We start from the raw sequence: 26,392 nt of genomic DNA on the forward strand, positions 1-26,392 counted from the left end.
CCCCTGGATGGAGCCGGGCACTGCCTCGTGCCGGGGGAGGGCGCACGTGCTGGGGGCGGGAGCTGCGATCGCGGCTATGGCGTCGTTACTTTGGGGAGGCGACGCCGGGGCAGCGGAGAGCGAGCGGCTGAATAGTCATGTAACTGCCGCTGAACCGGGGAGGGCAAGTGGGCGGGGGTCAGAACCGCACTCCGAGAGGGAAATCTGCCGGGAAGGGCGGGAGGAGAGAGCCCCGCTAGCGTATGGAGTGGGGTGTCAAATGGTGTTGGGGCGGGGGGATGTGGCCAGGATGTGGGGGAGGGCCAGGGGCAGGAGACCCCGAGAGGGACGCAAGACCTTTGGTTTGAAAGGGCGAAATGAAGACCCCTAGAAGTCCCGGTATAGAAAGGAGCTGACAGTCCCAACTAGACCTTGGACTTTTCTGCTCTCCCAATTTGACCATTGAGCCTCGGCTAGCTTCCATCTTACCGACCACCGCGCTTGCTATCCACCATCCCTTCCTCGTGCTGTGACCCCCAAGGACTACCACACTTAGGTTAGAGGACTATAAAGAGGAACTTAAGGTACAGGGGCAGCAGAAAAGTCTCCTTCGATTTTTAGCGTAATTCATAGAGGTGACCTATTCCTGAAAAGAATCCAGTGTCAGAATTAATACCTGATACGGCAAAGGAAACAGTATTCGGGTGGGTCCCTCCCTGCTAAGGGGGAGCCCTGGGCTGCTTGGTGACTTGCTTCCTAATGTTGGTTGAAATTTGTATCTTTCAATAGTTTTCAAACCTCATCCATCCCCGGAAGAACCTTCGGGGTATTAAGAGTACTACAGTCCCAAACATAGGTGAGTGCTGTTAGATAAAGCAGACTGGCCTCAATTAATTAAAAAAAAAAAAAAACAAAAAACTGTGCTTTCCTCAGGTCTCTGGCAACTGAAATGCCCCTGGATCCTATTAATTGTCAAGGTGCTCCGCTACCTTCCCAGTCTTTTAACCCACTCCTTCACGGGATGACCCTTGCTGTCAGTGCATACTGTGGAGGTGGTGAGAGATCATACACTTTACATTTCTGTTGGTATTTATTATTTCTCTTCCATTCTTTTAGATGGTTCTATTAATAACACGGAAGAAGATGATGAAGATGTAGGTAGGAGATAAATTTATTCGCATGGAAACTAGCACTCATGATTTTCATAATGTGAGCAAATAATATAATCTCAATTGGAAAAGAGCGGTCTTTTGTTTTCTTTATAAGTCGTGACTATCAGGAGAAATACTAAATTAGGATTAGCCATATTTCTTTAGAGGAAGTTGAAATGGAATATGCAGGAATGGACTAAGAGTTTTCAGGTGGCAAGGAAAAATTAGTTCTGGTGGTGATAGAAGTAGGCTTGCTTAAGGTCGGAGGTTGGTATAGCAGCAGAGCATAAGAAACTGGATTCTCATGTAAAAAGGAATTCGCAGTGTTACGTCATTCTTTCTAGAACCTCCTTTTAGAGGAAAGATGAGAGTAGGAGCAGTTGCTTGATATACAATCTCTGAATGGGAAGGACCAATTAGATTCATTTGGGAGGCTGGATTTTCTCCTGCAATATCATCCTTTTTAATTTTTGCTTTTCTAGTGGATTTGGCAGCTAATTCACTCTTAAACAAGTTAATCCGACAGTCCTTAGTAGAATCCAGTCACCGAGTTGAAGTCTTACAAAAGGATCCCAGCTCTCCACTCTACTCAGTGAAAACGTTTGAAGAGCTGCGGCTGTGAGTACTTTTACTCATTTATTGTGGGAAAATGCCAGGAAGAATGGTACCAAACAAAGTAATCTGCTAAAAATAAAGACTCTCAGAATCCCCTTAATGTTCTAATATTTAATATTAAAATGAGAAGTGTACATTTTGCATGCATTTGAAATATAATTCAGAAAGGAGCAGTAGGATACCTGAGTGTGCAGCAAATTGAGAACATCTTGATGGTAAAATATTCTAACCTTATGCTAATGGGGATAGCTAAGCTCAACACAGCCATATTGCTATTCTCCATACCGTAATACAGATACGGGGATACTGATGGCCCAAATAACTTCCCTCAGCCCCTTTAGATGAGTTAGAAGCTGTTACCTCCCTAATTATATTTTGTTTCAGATGGTATTAAAATGAATAACTTTCCCAAATGGGTTTGCATTTTCGAGGGATCTATCAAATAGCATTAAGGAACTGCATTTTAACAGGAAGAGTTACTAATAGGGACTTACATAGAGGGGAAAAATCCAAAACCCCAATGCCCCAACAATTTCTAAATGAAAGAAGAAGCCTACCTGTGATTAACAGTTGGCAGCCAGCAATCTGCCAAGTAACCAAATGCAAAACGTACATGTCATTGAATGTGGAAGTTTTCCAACCTATGTCATTTTCTCTTCTTTCTGTCAACTATCATGAGATCCCAGGAAAGATGCATTTAAAAATGCTGGCTCAGGGGTGTGTGAGTTGCTCAGTCAGTTAAGCCTCCAACACTTGATTTCAGCTCAGGTCATGATCTCAGCATCATGAGATCAATGAGCTGTCCATTGGGGTCTCCACTGGGCCTGGAGCCTGCTTAAGATAGTCTCTTTCTGCCTTTGCCCCTGCCCCCTACCCCACCCCACTCATGTGTCTTCTCGCTCGCTCTCTCAAAAAAAAAAAAAAAAAAAATGTTGGCTTAGAAGGATGAGGTAGTATTGTGTCCTCTGCTCCTAGACAGAATTGATGTTAAGAATTACCTCAATAAAACTTTGTCTTCTCTGAAAATTGCTATTAAAGAATCAAAGATTGTCATTCATTAAAAAGAATTAAACAGTATGGGGCTCTGGCTGGCTCAGTTAGAAGAGCATGGGACTCTTGATCTGGGGGTCATGAGTTCAAGCCCCATCTTGGGTGTAGAGATTACTTAAAAATAAAATCTTAAAAAAATAGAAAGAAACAGTAAATCTGTTTTCTGCTTGTGTAGAAAATAAGACTCTTCTGACAAATTTATATACTTCTATCAGATGAGTTTTTCCTTTTTTGCTTGGTTCAACCGAAAGTTCAATGTTAGGCCATTAATACTGTCCTCAGCCTAGGCTTATAGCATAGCTTATTATTTGAGTGGTCCAACTATACAGGCACAATTGTGTTTTTTTGGGAGTCAGGGTGTAAATTGTATATTTCTAAATACTCAAGCCCCATTGTAGAGTGGCTTAATTTAGAAATACACCTTTTGAGTCTGTATTTCTGAGGCTGCTGACCAATTGTAGGCTTTAAGTGTGTGCCTTTTCTTTTTTCTTACAGGAAGGAAGAGTTATTAAAAGGGATCTATGCAATGGGATTTAACAGACCATCCAAAATCCAAGAGATGGCTCTCCCTATGATGCTGGCCCACCCGTGAGTTTCCAGGGCAGTGCTGTTCCAACTTGGTTTTTAGTCTCCTGTGTGCAGTTTATGCCCAGGTGTCTCTTCTTTTCTACAGACCCCAGAACCTCATAGCCCAAAGCCAGTCTGGAACAGGAAAAACAGCTGCTTTTGTCTTGGCAATGCTAAGCAGAGTCAATACCTTGGAATTGTTCCCACAGGTAAGGAAAGGTTGATGGAGAGAGGGGAATGCTTGCAGTGCTCATGATATTTTAGTAGTGGGAGATACTATTGCCATGATATGATAGCATGTAGAATAGGCATTCCTTCTCAAAATCACAGAGCATTGGGCAGCAGGATGGAATGGTGGTGGGAGCACAGGCTTTATAGTTTGACCTATTCCAGTCCCAGTCTCTCTGCTTACTACTAGGATGTCTTAAGTGAGTTAGTAGATCTTCCCACGTCTGTTTCCCTGTCTGGAAGGATAACATCTCTAAAGGTGTGGATCTTTCCTGACTCTGAGCGACAGTGTCTGGCTTGTTGAGTGAATGAATGCCTCATAGAATTGTCATGTAGATGAAATAACGTACTCTTTTCACACTGCACTTGGTATGTGGTGGCCTTAGAGCTGTAGGACCAAAGCAGCACCCGGTCCACCGCCTCCTGTAGCAGAGGGGAAACTGAGGCTTGGGCAGGAAAGTGTCTCGCATGAGGTCACAGGTAGCCAAGAGTGACTGAGCAGGGACTGGAAGTGGGCTTACCCTTCTCTTAGCCTAGCTTCCACTTTGGGCAAGTGTCTGGTGCTTTTCCCATGTCTCTCCAAGCTGCTCTCATCAGCTCATTTGACAAGCTGACTACCTGAGTATCGATCGCACCCCATGCAAAGGATTCCTTCAGGAAGCTTACAGTTTGTAAGCTGTAAGTTTGTACAGCTGTAAGTTTGTACAGCAAGATAAGCTGGGGATGTGGAAGACTGGTGCCTGGCTTTTTTAGACAGGTTCACTGAAACACATATTTAGGGTTTGGTATTATGAATAAAAATTTTTCAGGAAAAGCTGTGCTTAAACCCATGTTGAGAAATGTGTGGAAACAGTTATTAGCACTTTAGCTATGTTTTCCTGTCCTCTGTATCACAGATACTTAATTGAAGCCCATAAATGCATTAAATATCACCAGTTTCTTCCGTCAACATCTTCATTCCTCAGCAACCACCAGATATAGGGGCTGGAGGTAACTAAGGGAAAAATTTTAGGGAATGTTCTGCCAGAGGTGTGTATAGTGGATTGGATCAATCAGGGAGTGTTCTGGAAACAGGCAGACTTTTAATAGCAGGGAAGAAGTGACAGGGTGACACTCAAGCAGTGGTTTGCCTTGCATTTCCTTTCTTCTTGATTCCCAACCTCCCTACACCCACCCCACACACAAAAATGTGGGATCTGTGGTTCTGCATAACTTTTTAGAGAGGAATATATAAAGGTATTTCTCTATCCTTCAGCCCCTTCTCTCCTTCCATACTCAACTTTCACCTCAGATCTATCATTGCTAAATTGTGTTCAACTGAAAATACTTTATTCATCCAAAATCTCCCAGTTTCGCACAAAACTCGCGTCTCCCTGTATGAATTTTAACTGTACCTCAGATTTGCGTGATGGCTTGTGTGAGCCTTGCGATTTCCCCCTCCTTTCTCTCTCAGTGCCTCTGCCTAGCTCCTACTTATGAACTGGCTTTGCAGACTGGTCGCGTGGTCGAACGGATGGGAAAATTCTGTGTGGATGTTCAAGTGATGTACGCCATTCGAGGGAATCACAGTATGTACCAGTAAGCCAGGCCTGGCGGATTTTGTAATTCTGGACTCCACCACCAGCAACCACATTCTGTACCTTCTCAGGTTTCTCATCTCTAAAATGGGAGCCATCATAGCACCTGTCCCAAGGAGCTGTGACTGGAATTAAATGAACCGATGTAGAGGCAGCACTGTGTACATGCTTGGCACATAATAAGGACCCCGTACATGTTAGCTGCGCCATTTCCACATCCTGCAGGATAATAGCTTTGTTTTTTTGAGGCTCAGTTGTTTTTTTTGCAGAACAGCTTGTATGTTTAACATTTTCATTAAAGTATTACATGTGCATAGCAGGAAAAAACCCTTTGAAACAGAGAAGGTCAGAAGATAAAGGTGGAAGTTGTTCTTCCTTGTCATTCAAAAACCTGTTTCCAAGGATAATAGTTTTATTCACAAGACCTCTGTGGTTTGCTTTCTTTTTTTTTTTTTTTAAGATTTTCTTTTCTTTTCTTTTGACAGACAGAGATCACAAGTAGGCAGAGAGAAAGAGAGAGGGAGGAAGCAGGCTCCCTGCTGAGCAGAGAAGCCCGATGTGGGGCTCGATCCCAGGATCCTGGGATCGTGACCTGAGCCAAAGGCAGAGGCTTTAACCCACTGAGCCACCCAGGCGCCCCCATGGTTTGCTTTCTTTTTTCAGTTCATACACAGGATGTACATATAGGTATTTGTTTTTGTAGAGTGTTTATGAAGATGGGAGCGTTTTTTTCATAGTGTCTAAAAAAGTACATGTTTTGGACATCTTTCTACATTCATGAATATAATCCCACCTCATTGTTTTGACTAGCTTCATAGTATTCCATAATTTATTTAATGTAACCCATTGATAGTACTGTGCTTATTTTCCATTTGGGAACAGTTAGTAGGGTTCTCACAGCTGTGCCGCTGTTTCTGTAAGGTGATGGGATCGCTGGAGGGTGGCTTTTTGACTGACCGTGGGGCAGAATCCAATGGCAGGACTGTTATTACTCTAAACCTAGAAATACGGGACTTATCCTAAAGCTCTGCAAATACAAATCCTCAATGACCCTCAGGGTTTGCAGTTAGAAAATCATCACGAAATATACTTTCACTTCACAGTCCTGTTGTGTGGTCCCGAGTCGTGGACTATGAGGGTCCTTTGCATCTGAAGGAGTCTTTCAACCCTTTTCTCTCCAGTTCCCAGAGGCACGGATGTCACCAAACAGATTATAATTGGCACTCCTGGGACTGTTCTAGATTGGTGTTTCAAGCGAAAATTAATTGACTTGACTAAGATTCGTGTGTTTGTCCTGGATGAAGCGGACGTGATGATTGACACACAAGGATTCTCAGATCAGAGCATTCGGATTCAGAGGTAAGTTTCACATTCACCTTTTTTCTTCCTGGATCTTCAGTCTGGAGGGGGAGTTTGATTCATCGGCTGCTCCCCGTTGTCTTCACAGCCTGATTCCCTACTTCCTTTGCTTTTAAAACAAACTTGGGAGTTCAGTATTTTCACCAGCTTAGCGGGCTCTTATACTGCTATCATTTCCCCACTTCTTTAGTTTGTCATCTTGCCTGATTGGTTTTGTTTTCACTGCAGGCCTACACATGGAACCCACCAAATTGTGCCACTAATTTTGCTGTTAAGAGCAAAAGTCTAAAGAGAATTTATTAAAGCCTGCACAGGCTGCTGTGGAGAGTAGACAACACAGTAACTTTGAATCAGGAGCCGCATGGTCTAGTCCTGATTTTGCCTTTCATTTGTCAAGTAAATCCTGTTGTTTTCCTAGGCCTCTCTCTCAGGATCACCCAAGGGCCTTAAAATTACACATTACTGGGCCTAACCTGAGCCTTACTGGTTCAGAATTTCTGGGAGGGGGCTCTAAGGATCTGTGTCACTTATTAAATTCAAATAGTACTGAGTGGCACCTGGGTGGCACAGTGGATAAAGCATCTGGCTCTTGGTCTTGGCTCAGACCATGATCTCAGCATCTTGAGATGGAGCCTCGAGTTGGGTTCTACACTGAGTGCAGAGTCTGCTTGGGATTCTCTCTCTCTGCCCCTCCCACTCCTGCCCTGCCCAAAATAAATAAGTAAATCTTTCAAGGAAAAAAACAAGAAACAAGCAGTTTTGAAAGACCTGTAATGAAAAACAGTGCTGCTTCTAGAGAATCTCTATTTTGGTATTAACCTTCATATGCTTAAATAGCATGCTCAAGTGGCTGTTTCTTAGTGTGTCAGTGTCCGCTGCCTGCTAGTATAGGAAGTGGGAATCCAGCTCTTTGGTGCCACCACCCTCCCCCCGCTTCCTGTCCCCTCTGCCATCTCTCTGTGCTTACCTTGTAAGAGTTGGCTACCTTAATAGTGTTGTTCTCATTAGGGCATTATAAATATTGTTCACTGTCATGCAGTATATTGCTGTAATTATGTTTTTTCCTTATATAGCTATTTCCCCTAGAATTAATAATGCCTGTTTTCCTTAGTTTGGTTAGTATCACTGGCTAGGGATACTTAATTTTTCTCTGCCTATTTCATCATATGTGTTTTAATTTCAGTGGTATTTCCAAATAGGCAAATACATTTAAAAACTCCATCAATGGGGCACCTGGGTGGCTCAGTGGGTTAAGCCTCTGCCTTCGGCTCAGGTCATGGTCCCAGGGTCCTGGGATCAAGCCCCACATCTAGCTCCCTGCAGGGAGCCTGCTTCCTCCTCTCTCTCTCAGCCTGCCTCTCAGCCTACTTGTGACCTCTCTCTCTCTGTGTCAAATAAATTTAAAAAAAAAAATCTTAAAAAAAAAAAAAAACTCCATCAATGTCTTTTTTCATGAAACTGTCCCAAGCTCTGTCCAGTTTCAGTCTGGACTGGTTGTACAGCTATCACTATAGGTCTTGGAATCTCCCATTTTCTGGGTGCTTTTTCTTGGTTACTGTCAGTTTTCTCAGTGTTCGGGAGTATATTCTCTAGTCACTTCCTGAAAAGACTGTTAGGAATTTCACTTTCCATCTCCCACATGTCTGAAAGTATCTTCATTGTAGCTGTAAATCTGATCTTTTGATGGACAGTTTGCTTGCATGTGGAATCCAAGTTAATTCTTCCAGTAAATTCTGAGTCAGTGTTGAAAACAAAATTTTTTTAAGATACCATAATTAATACTGTCAGTTGCTGTGTTGTTGCTGACAAGTTTAATGTCATCCTGATCCCCAAGCTTTTGTAGGTAATCTGTTTTTTGTCTCTAGAAGCTTCTCTCTCCACTGTATTCTAATATTTCTCAGTGATGTGCATTGGTTTGGGTCCTTTTTTCCTCATCCATTGTTCTAGACACATAGTGCACTCATCCTCTTCATTTGCAAAATTTGTGCCTCCCATATCTGGGAAAATTGCTTAGGTTATTTCTTTCCCTACAGTGACGAGTTTTTAAAGAGCAGGACACAGTCATTGCAGACAAAAAAATATATCTATGTAATAATATAGAAAAATAGTCATACACATGTGTTATTAATATAAAAATATGGGATTTCAATTATATATCACCCTGTATTTTCTGTTACATAAATGCTACTATCTGGGGCACCTGGGTGGCTCAGTCGTTAAGTGTCTGCCTTCGGCTCAGGTCAGTATCCCAGGGTCCAGGGATTGAGCCCCACATTGGGCTCCCTGCCCGGTGGGAAGCCTGCTTCTCCCTCTCCCACTCCTCCTGCTTGTGTTCCCCTCTCTTGCTGTGTCTCTTTCTGTCAAATAAAATCTTTAGAAAATAAATAAATGCTACTATTTAAGCAAAACAACAGAACTGGTTAACAGTAGCGATTAGTCATAATTATTAGTACAATTAGTTAAATGAATAATATGTATGAGAAACATATAACAGTATTTTATAATGTCATCTTTGACAGCAGTTTATTTTAATCTCCTTAAATTCGTTATTGACTGCTTAAATTTTGTGCTGTGTGCCATTCTATATATTTTTTTTGAAAGTTTATTTTTTTTTATTTTTAATTTATTTATTTTTTCAGCATAACAGTATTCATTATTTTTGCACCACACCCAGTGCTCCATGCAATCCGTGCCCTCTACAATACCCACCACCTGGTGCCCCCAACCTCCCACCCCCCACCCCTTCAAAATTCTCAGATCGTTTTTCAGAGTCCATAGTCTCTCATGGTTCACCTCCCCTTCCAATTTCCCTCAACTCCCTTCTCCTCTCCATCTCCCCTTGTCCTCCATGCTATTTGTTATGCTCCACAAATAAGTGAAACCATATGATAATTGACTCTCTCTGCTTGACTTATTTCACTCAGCATAATCTCTTCCAGTCCCGTCCATGTTGCTACAAAACTTGGGTATTCATCCTTTCTTTTTTCTTTTTCTTTTTTTTTTTTTTTTTTAAAGCTTTATAAACATATATTTTTATCCCCAGGGGTACAGGTCTGCGAATCGCCAGGTTTACACACTTCACAACACTCACCATAGCACATACCCTCCCCAGTATCCATAACTCCACCCCCTCTCCCAGCCCCCTCCCCCCATCAACCCTCAGTTTGTTTTGTGAGATTAAGAGTCACTTATGGTTTGTCTCCCTCCCAATCCCATCTTGTTTCATTTACTCTTCTCCTACCCCCTCAACCCCCCATGTTGCATCTCCTCTCCCTCATATCAGGGAGATCATATGATAGTTGTCTTTCTCCGATTGACTTATTTCGCTAAGCATGATACCTTCTAGTTCCATCCACGTCGTCGCAAATGGCAAGATTTCATTTCTTTTGATGGCTGCATAGTATTCCATTGTGTATATATACCACATCTTCTTTATCCATTCGTCTGTTGATGGACATCTAGGTTCTTTCCATAGTTTGGCTATTGTAGACATTGCTGCTATAAACATTCGGGTGCATGTGCCCCTTCGGATCACTATGTTTGTATCTTTAGGGTAAATACCCAGCAGTGCAATTGCAGGGTCATAGGGTAGTTCTATTTTCAACATTTTGAGGAACCTCCATGCTGTTTTCCAGAGTGGTTGCACCAGCTTGCATTCCCACCAACAGTGTAGGAGGGTTCCCCTTTCTCCGCATCCTCGCCAGCATCTGTCATTTCCTGACTTGTTAATTTTAGCCATCCTGACTGGTGTGAGGTGATATCTCATGGTGGTTTTGATTTTTATTTCCCTGATGCCGAGTGATATGGAGCACTTTTTCATGTGTCTGTTGGCCATCTGGATGTCTTCTTTGCAGAAATGTCTGTTCATGTCCTCTGCCCATTTCTTGATTGGATTATTTGTTCTTTGGGTGTTGAGTTTGCTAAGTTCTTTATAGATTTTGGACACTAGCCCTTTATCTGATATGTCATTTGCAAATATCTTCTCCCATTCTGTCAGTTGTCTTTTGGTTTTGTTAACTGTTTCCTTTGCTGTGCAAAAGCTTTTGATCTTGATAAAATCCCAAAAGTTCATTTTTGCCCTTGCTTCCCTTGCCTTTGGTGATGTTCCTAGGAAGATGTTGCTGTAGCTGAGGTCGAAGAGGATGCTGCCTGTGTTCTCCTCGAGGATTTTGATGGATTCCTTTCGCACATTGAGATCCTTCATCCATTTTGAGTCTATTTTCGTGTGTGGTGTAAGGAAATGATCCAATTTCATTTTTCTGCATGTGGCTGTCCAATTTTCCCAACACCATTTATTGAAGAGGCTGTCTTTTTTCCATTGGACATTCTTTCCTGCTTTGTCGAAGATGAGTTGACCATAGAGTTGAGGGTCTATTTCTGGGCTCTCTATTCTGTTCCATTGATCTATGTGTCTGTTTTTGTGCCAGTATCATGCTGTCTTGATGATGACAGCTTTGTAATAGAGCTTGAAGTCTGGAATTGTGATGCCACCAACTTTGGCTTTCTTTTTCAATATTCCTTTGGCTATTCGAGGTCTTTTCTGGTTCCATATAAATTTTAGGATTATTTGTTCCATTTCTTTGAAAAAAATGGATGTTACTTTGATAGGAATTGCATTAAATGTGTAGATTGCTTTAGGTAGCATAGACATTTTCACAATATTTATTCTTCCAATCCAGGAGCATGGAACATTTTTCCATTTCTTTGTGTCTTCCTCAATTTCTTTCATGAGTACTTTATAGTTTTCTGAGTATAGATTCTTAGTCTCTTTGGTTAGGTTTATTCCTAGGTATCTTATAGTTTTGGGTGCAATTGTAAATGGGATGGACTCCTTAATTTCTCTTTCTTCTGTCTTGTTGTTGGTGTAGAGAAATGCAAGTGATTTCTGTGCATTGATTTTATATCCTGACACTTTACTGAATTCCTGTACAAGTTCTAGCAGTTTTGGAGTGGAGTCTTTTGGGTTTTCCACATAGAGTATCATATCATCTGCGAAGAGTGATAGTTTGACTTCTTCTTTGCCGATTTGGATGCCTTTAATTTCCTTTTGTTGTCTGATTGCTGAGGCTAGGACTTCTAGTACTATGTTGAATAGCAGTGGTGATAACGGACATCCCTGCCGTGTTCCTGACCTTAGCGGAAAAGCTTTCAGTTTTTCTCCATTGAGAATGATATTTGCGGTGGGTTTTTCATAGATGGCTTTGATAATATTGAGGTATGTGCCGTCTATCCCTACACTTTGAAGAGTTTTGATCAGGAAGGGATGCTGTACTTTGTCAAATGCTTTTTCAGCATCTATGGAGAGTATCATATGGTTCTTGTTCTTTCTTTTATTAATGTGTTGTATCACATTGATTGATTTGTGGATGTTGAACCAGCCTTGTAGCCCTGGAATAAATCCCACTTGGTCGTGGTGAATAATCCTTTTAATGTACTGTTGAATCCTATTGGCTAGTATTTTGGCGAGAATTTTTGCATCTGTGTTCATCAAGGATATTGGTCTGTAGTTCTCTTTTTTGTTGGGATCCTTGTCTGGTTTTGGGATCAAGGTGATGCTGGCCTCATAAAATGAGTTTGGAAGTTTTCCTTCTATTGCTATTTTTTGGAACAGTTTCAGGAGAATAGGAATTAGTTCTTCTTTAAATGTTTGGTAGAATTCCCCCGGGAAGCCGTCTGGCCCTGGGCTTTTGTTTGTTTGGAGATTTTTGATGACTGTTTCAATCTCCTTACTGGTTATGGGTCTGTTCAGGCTTTCTATTTCTTCCTGGTTCAGTTGTGGTAGTTTATATGTCTCTAGGAATGCATCCATTTCTTCCAGATTGTCAAATTTGTTGGCGTAGAGTTGCTCATAGTATGTTCTTATAATTGTCTGTATTTCTTTGGTGTTCGTTGTGATCTCTCCTCTTTCATTCATGATTTTATTTATTTGGGTCCTCTCTCTTTTCTTTTTGATAAGTCTGGCCAGGGGTTTATCAATCTTATTAATTCTTTCAAAGAACCAGCTCCTATTTTCGTTGATTTGTTCTATTGTTTTTTTGGTTTCTATTTCATTGATTTCTGCTCTGATCTTTATGATTTCTCTTCTCCTGCTGGGTTTAGGGTTTCTTTCTTGTTCTTTCTCCAGCTCCTTTAGGTGTAGGGTTAGTTTGTGTACCTGAGACCTTTCTTGTTTCTTGAGAAAGGCTTGTACCGCTATATATTTTCCTCTCAGGACTGCCTTTGTTGTGTCCCACAGATTCTGAACCGTTGTGTTTTCATTATCATTTGTTTCCATAAATTTTTTCAATTCTTCTTTAATTTCCTGGTTGACCCATTCATTCTTTAGAAGGATGCTGTTTAGTCTCCATGTATTTGGGTTCTTTCCAAATTTCCTCTTGTTATTAAGTTCTAGCTTCAGAGCATTGTGGTCTGAAAATATGCAGGGAATGATCCCAATCTTTTGATACCGGTTGAGACTTGATTTAGGACCAAGAATGTGATCTATTCTGGAGAATGTTCCATGTGCACTAGAGAAGAATGTGTATTCTGTTGCTTTGGGATGAAATGTTCTGAATATATCTGTGATGTCCATCTGGTCCAGTGTGTCATTTAAGGCCTTGATTTCCTTGTTGATCTTTTGCTTGCATGATCTGTCCATTTCAGTGAGGGGAGTGTGAAAATCCCCTACTATTATTGTATTCTTGTCGATGTGTTTCTTTGATTTTGTTATTAATTGGTTTATATAGTTGGCTGCTCCCACGTTAGGGGCATAGATATTTAAAATTGTTAGATCTTCTTGTTGGACAGTTCCTTTGAGTATGATATAGTGTCCTTCCTCATCTCTTATTATAATCTTTGGCTTAAAATCTAATTGATCTGATCTAAGGATTGCCACTCCTGCTTTCTTCTGATGTCCATTAGCATGGTAAATTCTTTTCCACCCCCTCACTTTAAACCTGGAGGTGTCTTCGGGTTTAAGATGAGTTTCTTGTAGGCAACATATAGATGGTTTTTGTTTTTTTATCCATTCTGATACCCTGTGTCTTTTGATTGGGGCATTTAGCCCATTAACATTCAGGGTAAGTATTGAGAGATATGAATTTAGTGCCATTGTATTGCCTGTAAGGTGACTGTTATTGTATATTGTCTCTGTTTCTTTCTGATCTACTACTTTTAGGGTCTCTCTTTGCTTAGAGGACCCCTTTCAATATTTCCTGTAGAGCTGGTTTGGTATTTGCAAATTCTTTCAGTTTTTGTTTGTCCTGGAAGCTTTTAATCTCTCCTTCTATTTTCAATGATAGCCTAGCTGGATATAGTATTCTTGGCTGCATGTTTTTCTCATTTAGTACTCTGAATATATCATGCCAGCTCTTTCTGGCCTGCCAGGTCTCTGTGGATAAGTCTGCTGCCAATCTAATATTTTTACCATTGTACGTTACAGACTTCTTTTCCCGGGGTGCTTTCAGGATCTTTTCTTTGTCACTAAGACTTGTCAATTTTACTATTAGGTGACGGGGTGTGGACCTATTCTTATTGATTTTGAGGGGGGTTCTCTGAACCTCTTGAATTTTGATGCTTGTTCCCTTTGCCATATTGGGGAAATTCTCTCCAATAATTCTCTCCAATATACCTTCTGCTCCCCTCTCTGTTTCCTCTTCTTCTGGAATCCCAATTATTCTAATGTTGTTTCGTCTTATGGTGTCACTTATCTCTCGAATTCTCCCCTCGTGGTCCAGTAGCTGTTTGTCCCTCTTTTGCTCAGCTTCTTTATTCTCTGTCATTTGGTCTTCTATATCGCTAATTCTTTCTTCTGCCTCATTTATCCTAGCAGTGAGAGCCTCCATTTTTGATTGCACCTCATTAATAGCTTTTTTGATTTCAACTTGGTTAGATTTTAGTTCTTTTATTTCTCCAGAAAGGGCTTTTATATCTCCTGAGAGGGTTGCTTTAATATCTTCCATGCCTTTTTCAAGCCCGGCTAGAACCTTGAGAATCGTCATTCTGAACTCTATATCTGACATATTACCAATGTCTGTATTGATTAGGTCCCTAGCCTTTGGTACTGCCTCTTGTTCTTTTTTTTGTTGTGAATTTTTCCGCCTTGTCATTTTGTCCAGATAAGAGTTTATGAAGGAGCAAGTAAAATACTAAAAGGGTGGCAACAACCCCAGGAAAATATGCTTTAGCCAAATCAGAAGAGATCCCAAATTGTTAGGGGGGAGAAAGGGGATAAAAAGGGGTTCAGAAAGAAAGAAAAAAAAAACTATTAAAAAAAAGAAAGCCGATAAAGAAAAAATGTAAAAAGAGGTAAAAAATATATATATTAGATAAACTATTTAAAAAACGTTAAAAAAAGAAAACGGTAAAAGTTAAAAAAAATTTAGCAGAAGAAGAGAAAAAAAAAATTGAAAAAGAAAAAAAAATTAAATTAACTGCAAGGCTAAAAAATCATGGGGAGAAAGCCATGAGTTCCGTGCTTTGCTTTCTTCTCCTCTGGAATTCCGCCACTCTCCTTGGTAGGTGAACTTGGTCCTGGCTGGGTTTCCCGTTGATCTTCTTGCAGAAAGTGGTTGATTTTCTGTTTCTGGAATTGCTGTTCTTCTTCTCTTCAATCTCCCGTTGGATTTGTAGGTGTTTGCAATCTTTAGATAAGCTATTTAGCTGATCTCCCGCTACCCGAAGTAGTCTCAGCCTGCTACTTCTCCGCCATCTTGACTCCTCCCTCCCCATTCTATATTTTTAAGATACTCAAATAAAAGACTTTTTATGAGGATAACGTCAATACAATAGGACTAATTAAATAGCTCTTACCTTTGTTTAAAGACCCAACCAGCATAGTAAGCTGTTTCTACTCTTTCCCTTTCCTCTTCCAGTAATAATTCTCTGAACTACCTGAAGCCGCCTTTTTTGTATCTGGTGGGAAATTTTACCTTACCGTAAAATTAATTTTGCTGACTCATGCTGTTCGTCCAGTGTGCTGTGCTCTTCACAAAAGTGTTCAAGCGTGGACTAGTTAAGAGTTTACTTACTACCAACACCAGGTTTTCAAACTTGTAAGCATTCATGTCTAGCTTTCTAGAAATGTCCACATCCGCTCTGTCTGCAGGCTTGTTTGGTAGATCAGCTGTTTGGTCATTCAGATCCCTTGCATCTGTAAATCCACCATTTAGGTTCTCCACATCTAAAATGTCCATCGTTTTCAAACGCTCTGAAGTACATCAGCTACCACTGCAGTTCTCAAGGAAAATGGTGGTGAAGCAGGGAGGTGATTAAGGCTTGTGAAATCAAAGATGGATTCTAAGTAAGTTACAGTTTATAGCAAAGGAACAAGAAAGTCTTGTTCAACTGGGCTGCCCTTTTCTGGTGACATTTTTTAGTCCTGCAGCAGCCTTATTTCCTAAAAAATGAGTAATTTTTTTGCTACGAGTATTTGTAGGTAACACTAGACAACTCAGGGGCAACCAGTCTCCTGAAAGCAACTTCACAGGTCATCACACGGTTTTGGAGAAACAGCATTTTACTACAATCATTTACTATGATCATCTCCTCCATTCCCACCTTCAGTGTATTTTCAGATTAGAGAAGGGCTTTCTTTTTGTCTCACACTTTGAAAATATGACTTTATGACTGGGCAACTTTTTAACTCCTTTCTATGGCCTCAACAGTGATAGTATCGTACAGGCAGACGTCCAGGTGACTCTCCAGGTGACTCTCTCCTTCCATTTCCATACAGGTAAAAATCTTACTAAGTACCTCTGCAAGTTCTGAGGAAGCTGAAAGTAAGCAAAAACGTTGATAACGAAAGCTCGGTATCACAATTAAGCAAATGATTTGCCTTTTAGAAGTGCTGTGCACAAAGCATGTGGGATATTTAGGTGGCGAGATCTTTTTGTTTTCTCTGAGAAGTTTATAGACTGAGTGGAAGCTGCCAGAGTTTCCATTTGCACTGTGTGCTGCACATGCAGACAGTCGAGCAGAAGCTAGTTTGTATTTGGATGTGATATCCACAATCTTCTGTTTTAGATTTTCTGTGTCTCATTAAAACTTCATAGAAGTCAAGAAGATATTTCGAACTCCCACTTTTCAAATCCTAAGAAATGGGGGAAGATGTTTTTTGTTGCTGTGATTTGGCATAGCAGCTGGTATAGTGTACAGAGTATGACCACTGGTAAGATCTTCCAGAATTAGCTCTCCACTGAACACGTTCAGTTCCGTGGTCAGAATGTCAGAATGTCTCCATTTGTTCACCTGCAGGACATTTCACTTGCAAGCACGGAAGCACGCAATGTAATTTCACTGTTTCCTAGAGATACCAAGGGAGGAATGCACTAATGCATGTCCCTCTGTGCAGGATGGCCAGACGGGTTCAGCATTCCCTGCTTCCAGCTGAGCACTATGTGCTTTCCAAAGACAAAACAACTTTGAATTTCGAAGTGTTGCCTGTCTCATCCTGAACTTGGGAGGGTCAGTGTCCATATATACTTTTCATGTCTCCTTCCCACCAAGCCTTGCCCTCTGTTCTTCCTTCATGCGGGGCAGTGGCTCTGTTTCTGGTATTTACCTCTTTCACCCAGTTGAACGTGACCTTCTTTTCCTGTCTTGTCTGGATTGCCCTGGCTTTCTCTGTTCCTCTCCTGTAACTTCCTTTTCTTGTTACAGGTGCGATATGCTGCTGTTGTCTCTCTGAGGATATTAATTCGAGTATTTACAATTTTTTTCCTGTTCTCAACATTGGCTCTGAATTATCTTAAGTTTCTCCTTTTTGTCTCTTTGCTCTGTCTCTCTCGTGGTGGACCTTCCCCCCCCCTCATATCTGGTGATTCTTGGCTCGCCTTTCATAACTTATGGTTGAGAACCAAGAAGCTTACTGGCAGCTCTGGGTACATGGGTGGGGCTTGTAACTTGGGCAGCTCGCCCTAGGATGCTCGTTACTTGCAGGTTATTAGAACTATGGAATGTCTCTCATCTCCTCCCTGGGAGACATACACTTGGTTGCTGGCCTCCTGGGAGCAGGGCCAGGGAATGGGCTACATAGTCATATGCATATTTTCACTCCCTATTTTCAACTCTCTGCTTTACTCTCACCTTCTGCTGAGGCTGGCATCCCCAAGCCTGGGAATTCTGCACAGAATAAACCTCTCGTCTCCTACTTGTACATGCCCAACTGCCTGAGATAAAGTGGGGTCCAGCTACTCCTTATACACGTTTTCAGCCAGACTTCTTATTTAAAATAGTTTTGGCCAGGGGCGCCCTGGTGGCTCAGTCAGTTAAGCATCTGCCTTCGGCTCAGGTCATGATCCCAGGGTCCTGGGATCGAGCCCGCCATCAGGCTTCTTGCTCAGTGGAATCCTGCTTCTCCCTCTCCCTCTGCCTGTCACTCCTTCTGCTTGTGTTTACTCTTTCTTTCTCTGTCAAATAAATAAAATCTTTAAAAATTATTAATTTTGGCCAAAGATCAAGTGAGACTCCCTTCTTGCCATCCCTTACCAGTAAGTTGGTATATTTATGTATAACTAAGAATGAAAGACTCGGAATTCCAGGAAAGACCCGATAGTCTAAAATTGCTTTCACTTCAAGAGAATATTAAGTAATAATTAGGGATTTATGGGGGCACCTGGGTGGCTCAGTGGGTTAAAGCCTCTGCCTTTGGCTCAGGTCCTGGGATTGAGCCCCGCATCAGGTTCTCTGCTCAGCAGGGAGCCTGCTTCCCTTCCTCTCTCTCTCTGCCTGCCTCTCTGCCTACTTGTGATCTCTGTCTGTCAAATAAATAAAAAAAAATCTTTAAAAATAAATTAGGGATTTATGTTGCTTGTTCATTCCTCCATTGTTGATTTTTTTCTTTTGCTTAAACAAGATTAAATCATAGTATTGTCCCATAGAAATATAATGCAAGCTACTTGTGTAATTTTAAATTTTCTAATAGCCACATTTTAAAAAAGGTGAAATTCATGTTATATTTTATTTAAATATATCAAAAAATAGCATTTAACAAGTTATTAATTTAATCAATATAAAAATCATTAATGATTTGTTTCATCCTAAGTCTTTGAAATCCAGTGTTCTGTAGAATAGCCCATGTTTCCTTTCCTGGTGTAATCTGTGTACATTGTCTTTTTGGCATGAAATGTCTCAAGCCAGTCGTGGTGCCAGCTTTTTCCAGATGGAGAACCGTGATACAGTAGATGGCTAAGAGGTCCCCCCTTCCCTCCCCTACCCTCTTTGCCCCCGCCAAACACAGCAAGCTAAAGCAGAATTTTCCTCATATCTTCTAGCACACCTGCTTTCTCTGGCACCTGGTGCTCGTAGCTCCAAGAACTCTCAGAGGTTCTGAGGGAGCCACTACCTTTGCATCTCAGCCACCGTCTGCATCACCGTTTCCATCTGTACCACTCACGTGACGGCGTCATCTGCTTTCTTGTTTACCACACTTTCCCGTCTTCCAGAAATACATTGAGTTATCACACCCACCAATTTCTCTTCTTCTGTTCATGTTGTGGGTTCATGTCTTTCTGTCTCCTTATAATCATACTTGTGGTACGTGGGAAGCTGGGAAAGTACGGCTGTAGACAGTCTACCGTAGTTGCCCAGAAGTCTGTCAAATCGTTACTTGGAAAAGCTCCCCAGACAACCCACGCCCCAGGCTTGACGTAGTGCCTGGGAGTCACTGTACTTCATGATCTCCCCACTCTCCTTTAACACTAACACCCTATCTTCTAGATGCTCTGTCTTCTCAAAAGTGGTGATTTCTCTCTGGTGAAATCAGATTAAGTTAAAATTTATTGATATATACAATATGTTCAGAGAAATACATGAATCACAAGTATATAGCTAAGTGAAAATTCAAAGAGGTTGGGTTCATGAGATAATAGCCCAGACCAAGAACTAAAAGTTTACCAGCACTCCAGAGGTCCCCTACGGCTCCTTTCCTATATCCCCAGCCTCCGCCTGCCCCCATCCCTGCTGCTCCTCCCCAGGGTTAACCTCTGTTCTGACTGCTGGCTTCATAGATTCATTTTGCCCATTTTTAAACTCGGTGTGAATCAGCCCTGTGTTTGCTGCAGGCTCTGCTCACGGTTTGTGTGCAGTAGCGTTTCCCCTGTGTTCCCCCTTTTGTTTCTATCCAGGTCCTTCCCATCCCAAAGAAAGTGAGTGTGGCTGTTCTTTTTCTCCCAAGAACTCTAACACCTGCCATTGAATGACTGGCCTGTTTCCTCGCTCCCATTTCACTTTGTGTGAGACGAACACCATGAAGAATACCTAGATGGACACTCGGGGCTCCTGACTCTGCCTTGCTTAGGAAGAAAATGGGCATGAGAGACCCCAGACCCTCCAAAATACATATCTAAACTTTGCTCTTGAGCTCCACACTCAGCTTGTGTGTGTCTTTCCAAATTCTCGGTGGCATAGAGGGGCAGAACATGTGGCCCCTTGCACAGGGGTGGAACTTGTGGCAGGCAGCCACTCCTCCACGGACCCCTGGTGGCAGTGGGCAGGACATGCTTGAAGCACCCCTCCCTCCCCCCAAGGAGAGCGATAGGGATGGCCGCGGCTGACGATGTCTTCCCTTCTCTTACAGAGCTTTACCTTCCGAGTGCCAGATGCTCCTCTTTTCAGCGACCTTTGAGGACTCTGTGTGGCAGTTTGCAGAGCGAATCATTCCAGACCCTAATGTTATCAAGTTACGAAAAGAGGAGCTGACCCTGAACAACATCCGACAGTATTACGTGTTGTGCGAGAGTAGGAAAGACAAGTACCAAGCCCTGTGCAACATCTACGGTGGCATCACCATCGGGCAGGCCATCATCTTCTGCCAGGTAACGGTGCTGAGATCTGTCCTCGCCATGCCCGGACTCGCCCGCAGGAGCAGAGGGGACAGTGACGCTAATAGGGGCCAGAGACCCAGGCACCCCCATCAGCACTTTGGGTACAGGAGCATATTTAATCTTCAGAACCACTTGGGACAGAAACGAATCCGTATGTTATGGGAGGAACTTAGAAAGATTAAGTAACGGAATAGGGACTTCAAGATGATGTTAAATAGAGGCCTCCCTATTTTAGAAGGATTGCTTCTGACACTTCCCCGTGTGGGTTGATGTTCATTGTGGGGTTTTTACAGGTCCCCTCCGTCAGACTAAGAATATTCTTTTCTAGTTCCTGACTTACTATGAGTAAAGTAGCCGCTCAGTCACTCACTATTAATATTTTCCTATTTTTATTTTCGTATTTATTTTTTGCTCTCCGACATGTTTCACATTCACAATTTGGTTTTATTTTCTCTCTACCCCGTGAACACTGTAAGCTCCATGAGCGCAGGACCTCCTCTGTCTTACTTTCCTAGTCCCACTAGAATTGGCACCCGCCTGGCACAGGGACAGCACTGAGAACATGCTTGTAGAATAAAAGCAAGCTTGCTCCTGCCATGGACTAGCCATGAAAACCTTGGGCAAGTGACTTCGTTTTTAAGCTGTTTTGTTTTTTTTTGTTTTTTAATTTTTTATTTTTATTTTTTTTTATTATTTTTTTTTTTTTTTAGATTTTATTTATTTGTCAGAGAGAGAGAGGGAGAGAGAGCAAGCACAGGCAGACAGAATGGCAGGCAGAGGCAGAGGGAGAAGCAGGCTCCCTGATGAGCAAGGAGCCCGATGTGGGACTCGATCCCAGGACTCTGGGATCATGACCTGAGCCGAAGGCAGCTGCTTAACCAACTGAGCCACCCAGGCGTCCCTGTTTTTTAATTTTTTAAATGAAATGAGGTACCCGTTTCATCATATTGTGGTGAGAATAGTGACCGTAACACACGTAAAGATCTGAGCGAGACACCAGGAGATAGGAAGCACCCTTACAGTGCCTGAGGTTGTCTCTACTATGTTATTCCATTTTGTCATCATCCTACCGCATGAAGTAAGTGAGCATTTTATCTCTGCTTCATGGCTGAGAAGCCAAAGCTCCCGCAGGTTGAGAGGATATGACCCTGAGCAGCATGGGAGGTGCCCCATTCAAAGGTTCCTCTTCCTCTTAGGGTAAAGCACAGCTCCCAAGCAGCCCTTTCTGGCTTCCCCGCCGTGCCTATGTGAGCATGGCAAACACAGCCAGTCTGCTTGGACGTGGAGTGCTATGCTGGGTTTTGTGTTTTCACATAGACTCGTCGAAATGCCAAGTGGTTGACTGTGGAGATGATGCAGGACGGCCACCAAGTGTCTCTGTTAAGCGGAGAGCTGACCGTGGATCAGCGAGCCTCCATCATTCAGAGGTTTCGGGATGGGAAAGAGAAAGTTCTTATAACAACCAATGTCTGTGCTCGAGGTGTGTGCGTGTGTGTGTGTGTGTTCATGTTCAACATCAGGTTTATTGATATGTGATTTACATATGATAAATCTCACTGATTTTAACTTTATGGTGGTTTTTTTTTTACTTATTTAAAGATTTTATTTATTTTTTTATTTTTATTTTTATTTTTATTTTATTTTATTTTTTATAAACATATAATGTATTTTTATCCCCAGGGGTACAGGTCTGTGAATTGCCAGATTTATACACTTCACAGCACTCACCATAGCACATACCCTCCCCAATGTCCATAACCCCACTTCCTTCTCCCAAACCCCCTCCCCCCAGCAACCCTCAGTTTGTTTTGTGAGTTTAAGAGTCACTTATGGTTTGTTTCCCTCCCGATCTCACTTTGTTTCATTCATTCTTCTCTTACCCCCTTAACCCCCCATGTTGCATCTCCACTTCCTCATATCAAGGAGATCATATGATAGTTGTCTTTCTCCAGTTGACTTATTTCGCTAACCATGATACCCTCTAGTTCCATCCACATCGTCGCAAATGGCCAGATTTCATTTCTTTTGATGGCTGCATAGTATTCCATTGTGTATATATACCACATCTTCTTTATCCATTCATCTGTTGATGGACATTAGGTTCTTTCCATAGTTTGGCTATTGTAGACATTGCTGCTGTAAACATTCAGGTGCACGTGCCCCTTCGGATCACTACGTTTGTATCTTTAGGGTAAATACCCAGTAGTGCAATTGCTGGGTCGTAGGGTAGTTCTGTTTTCAACATTTTGAGGAACCTCCATGCTGTTTTCCAGAGTGGTTGCACCAGCTTGCATTCCCACCAACAGTGTAGGAGGGTTCCCCTTTCTCCGCATCCTCGCCAGCATCTGTCATTTCCTGACTTGTTAATTTTAGCCATTCTGACTGGTGTGAGGTGTGTGGTTTTGATTTGTATTTCTCTGATGCCGAGTGATGTGGAGCACTTTTTCATGTGTCTTACAGTGAGTTTTGACAAACATACAGAGTCATGTGACCATCACCATAAAGTACAGAACATTCCCCTCTCCCTCCAGAACTTGCTTGTGCTCCTTTGTAGCCAGCCTCTTCCTTTTATCATCTGACCCCTGGCAACTACTGATCAGATTTCTGTCTCTTTATTTTTGTCTCTTTCAGAATGCTTTACAAATTAAATCACATAGTAGTCAGCCCTTGTGTCTGACTTTTTCCACTCAACATAATGCTTTTGAATTCATCAGTATCGTGACTTATATCAGTAGTCCAGTCCTTTTTGTTGCTGAGTAGTAGCCTTGAACGGGTGTACCACAGTTCATCCATTCACCAGTTGAGGGACATTTAGATTATTAACAGTTTGGGGTTATTTTGAATAAAGCTATAAGTATTCATCTATAGGTTTTTCAAAGACCTGTTTTCATTTCTCTTGGATAAGTATCTAGGAGTAGGATGTCTGGGTCATACGGTAAATGCATATTTAGCTTCCTCAGAAACTGTCTTCCAGAGCAACTACCTCTTTATCCCCGAGAGCTGTGTTGGAGAGTTCCATTTCCTCCGCTTCCCTGCAAGCAGTTGGTGTTGTCACTCTTTTTAATCATTCTAGTAGATGAACGTGGCATCTCATCGTGTGCTTAACTCACGTTGCCTAATGATGTTGACCGTCTCGGAGGTGTTTTTAACTTCAAAACTATTGACTACTGAGGGAAAAAAAATTCTTGGTTTTTTTCAAGAGACAGTCCTTCCTACAGACTTCATCCTTCCTGTACTCTTGCCTAGACCCTGTACTCAGACAGTGTTTCCTAATTCATTCTTAGTTCACCAGATAGAAATGGGGAACTGCCAAGCTATGGAGCTTAGAACTGTGGAAGAGTAGCCTGAAAAAAGGATGAGGTCCCAGCCCCTTGGGAGCTCAGTGTCTAGATGCTTGACTCTCTAGACCAGTGCGACTCAATAGAACTTTCCACATTGATGGAAATAATCTGTTCTGTGCTGTTCATTTGGTAGCCACTGGCCATATATGGCTGGTGTGACCAGGGAAATGAATTTGTTTAATTTAAAGTTGGATAGCCACACTGGATAGCATGACTCTAGACCTAGGAGGAAAGAGGGCACCAGGAGCTCCAAGGTGGACAAGGATGATGACCCAGACAGCTTACTGTGCCGGAGGACAGAGGCACTGGGGGATCGCAGAAGTCTTCCTAGGGAACATGAGATGTGAAAGGTTTTGAAGAGAATCCTGTTGGTTAAGAATTGACAGTTTGCTTGGAAAACGGCAAGACCGTGTGGCTGTGGCTGTGGCATTGGATCTGAGTCAGGAGAGGAAGAGGTGAGACTTCGGGTGCTGGGAATCTGGAATCATTTGTACTTCGTCCTGGGCAGTTGGGGCAGTTGGGTCCTGAACACAAGTGTCCTGGACGTTGTCATTGTGACTGTGGTCAGAGAGATTAGGGGAGAGAAAAGGGGGAACCCAGCTGGAAGTTGTTGTAACGGTGAGACAAGGGATAAAAAAGACCTGGATGGAAGGATGGCCAGGCCATGGTGCAGAGTGGGGTTCCAGGAAGGGTAGGGGCCACTAGATGGGGGGCTGCTGGGGACTTACACAGCAGGAACGGAGAGGAGGCTGTGGCTCTGTGGGTGGTGAGAGCCCCTGTCCACAACACACACACAACCTTCTGTGGAACTAGCTTCTACTGACACTCTTAAATCGAGCATCCTGGACCTACTGTGCAAGCACACTGCCTGACCAGTATCCACTTCCATGATGGAAGACCAGATTTTATTTGTAAATTGTGACTGTTACGTGAGAATTCATTCTCATGGCAGATGTGGTTTGTGAGTAGCTTTGTCCTAAGGAAACAGTTGCAGGACCCTACAGTGTCTCTTCTCTTCTAGGGATCGATGTGAAGCAGGTCACAATTGTCGTGAACTTTGATCTCCCTGTAAACCAAGCCGAGGAGCCAGATTATGAGACTTACCTTCACCGCATAGGGCGGACAGGACGCTTTGGGAAAAAGGGCCTCGCCTTCAACATGATTGAAGTGGATAAGCTGCCATTGCTCATGAAAATCCAGGATCACTTCAGTAAGTAGCACCTGTTGCCGTGGGACCCATGGATCCTGCTGATGTTGAGGGTGATGACGTGTGTCACACACCTTATGCCCAGAGGCTTAGGGTAGCTCAGGGGCAGGAGTCAAGGAGTGGGAGACTTCTAACTCACAGTGCCAGAGTCCCCACAGTGAGACAGTTGGTGAAATCATCCATATATAGTAGCTGAAGAACAATCTAAAAGTCCAGTGGAATGAGTGTGAGTTCAGGTTTATGTTACTGCCCATTGTAGGACCTGGGGCAGTTGTTCATGGCCCATAAAGCACCATCCAAAACAAAGTAATAAAGTCCTTTAGGATTATATTCTGTCCCCAGCTTCCTCTCTTACTTAGATTTTTCCCTTCCTCTGGCCTCGCCCTAACAACTAAGATGGTCCTGAATTCTGAGATCTGCTGTCCTTCCTCCAGCCCCCCATCCAAACGAGGCAGGCTCCCCAATAACCTGCTGGGGCTCCTGGACTGGTGGCTTGCCCTCTGACGGAAACTGATGGAAACTAGAAGGGTGACCTAAACTGAGGTGTCCACCTCTCAAATTATGCCCCAAAGCCCGTGGATATGGCTGGGGAGCAGGGGAAGAGGAATACCCAAATGACCCCAAATATATCTTCACCTTTTGGGAAAAATCATACTTAACTTTTGTGGGAAGCAGTGGACACTGTCCTGGGGGAATGCACAGAGGCACGTGTATGCGGTCTACAATCAGACTGTAGCATGTCCAGGGCCCCTCAGGGAAGCTGATAAAGCACCCTGTGGTAGGAGAAGCAGGGAAGGTGAAGAAAGAAACTTAAAGCCCGTCTGCTCTTGCTGTGGTAAGCGCCATATGACCTAGTCTTGGGAGGCGACCTCAGTGGAGAAGCCTCAGCCCCTCTCCCTGTTGCGACCGTGCACCCCACGCCCCCTCACACTCACTGCCCCCCCACCCACACACAGGTTCTCTTCATCCCTTCTAGCACGAGCAGGCCCCTTCCCAGGCTCCCCTCACTTGTGCTCTGGCCTTTCTCCTACCCAGCTGTCTAGACACGCATGTTCTATTGTCTGGTGCATCTGATGCTATTTTAGTCAGTATTGATTGGTTATTTTGATACTATCTCTTCCTTAACTGATCTTGAGAACATTCCTCTCTCAAGGCTTTCCGTGCAAGGGGTCACAGGAACACATATCTGCAAGAGTGTCACTGTCTTAAGAAATTCAGAGTTGAGTGGGATTTCATTGAAATTTCATTCAGGTCCTGGGCTCAGACTGATTCCATTCTCTCTCCTTCTAGACAGCAGCATTAAGCAACTCAACCCTGAAGACATGGATGAAATTGAAAAGATTGAATATTGAAGACAGAACTTTGTTGCTTGTGAAATATCCTAGTTTATGTGAGAATGTCCCAGTGGGTTTCGAAGGTAATTTTTTCTGTGGGGGCTTTTTCAATGTGAAACTGTTAAATATGACAAAATAAATGTCATGGTATCTTAGTCTTAAGACCTGAGGTCTTTTAGGAA

At 42.7% G+C, this 26,392-nt stretch overlaps 1 protein-coding gene across 1 annotated transcript; it reads left to right on the top strand.

Moving 5' to 3' along the window:
• On the top strand, positions 1-26,392 carry DDX25 (DEAD-box helicase 25). The gene is made up of 12 exons (XM_047691750.1): positions 1-139; positions 769-835; positions 1,096-1,137; positions 1,613-1,748; positions 3,291-3,383; positions 3,469-3,571; positions 5,044-5,158; positions 6,349-6,526; positions 20,082-20,319; positions 21,646-21,808; positions 24,691-24,879; positions 26,167-26,392. The coding sequence occupies exons 1-12, from the start codon at positions 8-10 to the stop codon at positions 26,226-26,228; spliced, it is 1,518 nt and encodes a 505-aa protein (XP_047547706.1). The 5' UTR covers positions 1-7; the 3' UTR covers positions 26,229-26,392.

Source organism: Lutra lutra, chromosome 10 (genome assembly GCF_902655055.1).
Source record: "Lutra lutra chromosome 10, mLutLut1.2, whole genome shotgun sequence".
Taxonomy (NCBI): Eukaryota; Metazoa; Chordata; class Mammalia; order Carnivora; family Mustelidae; genus Lutra; species Lutra lutra.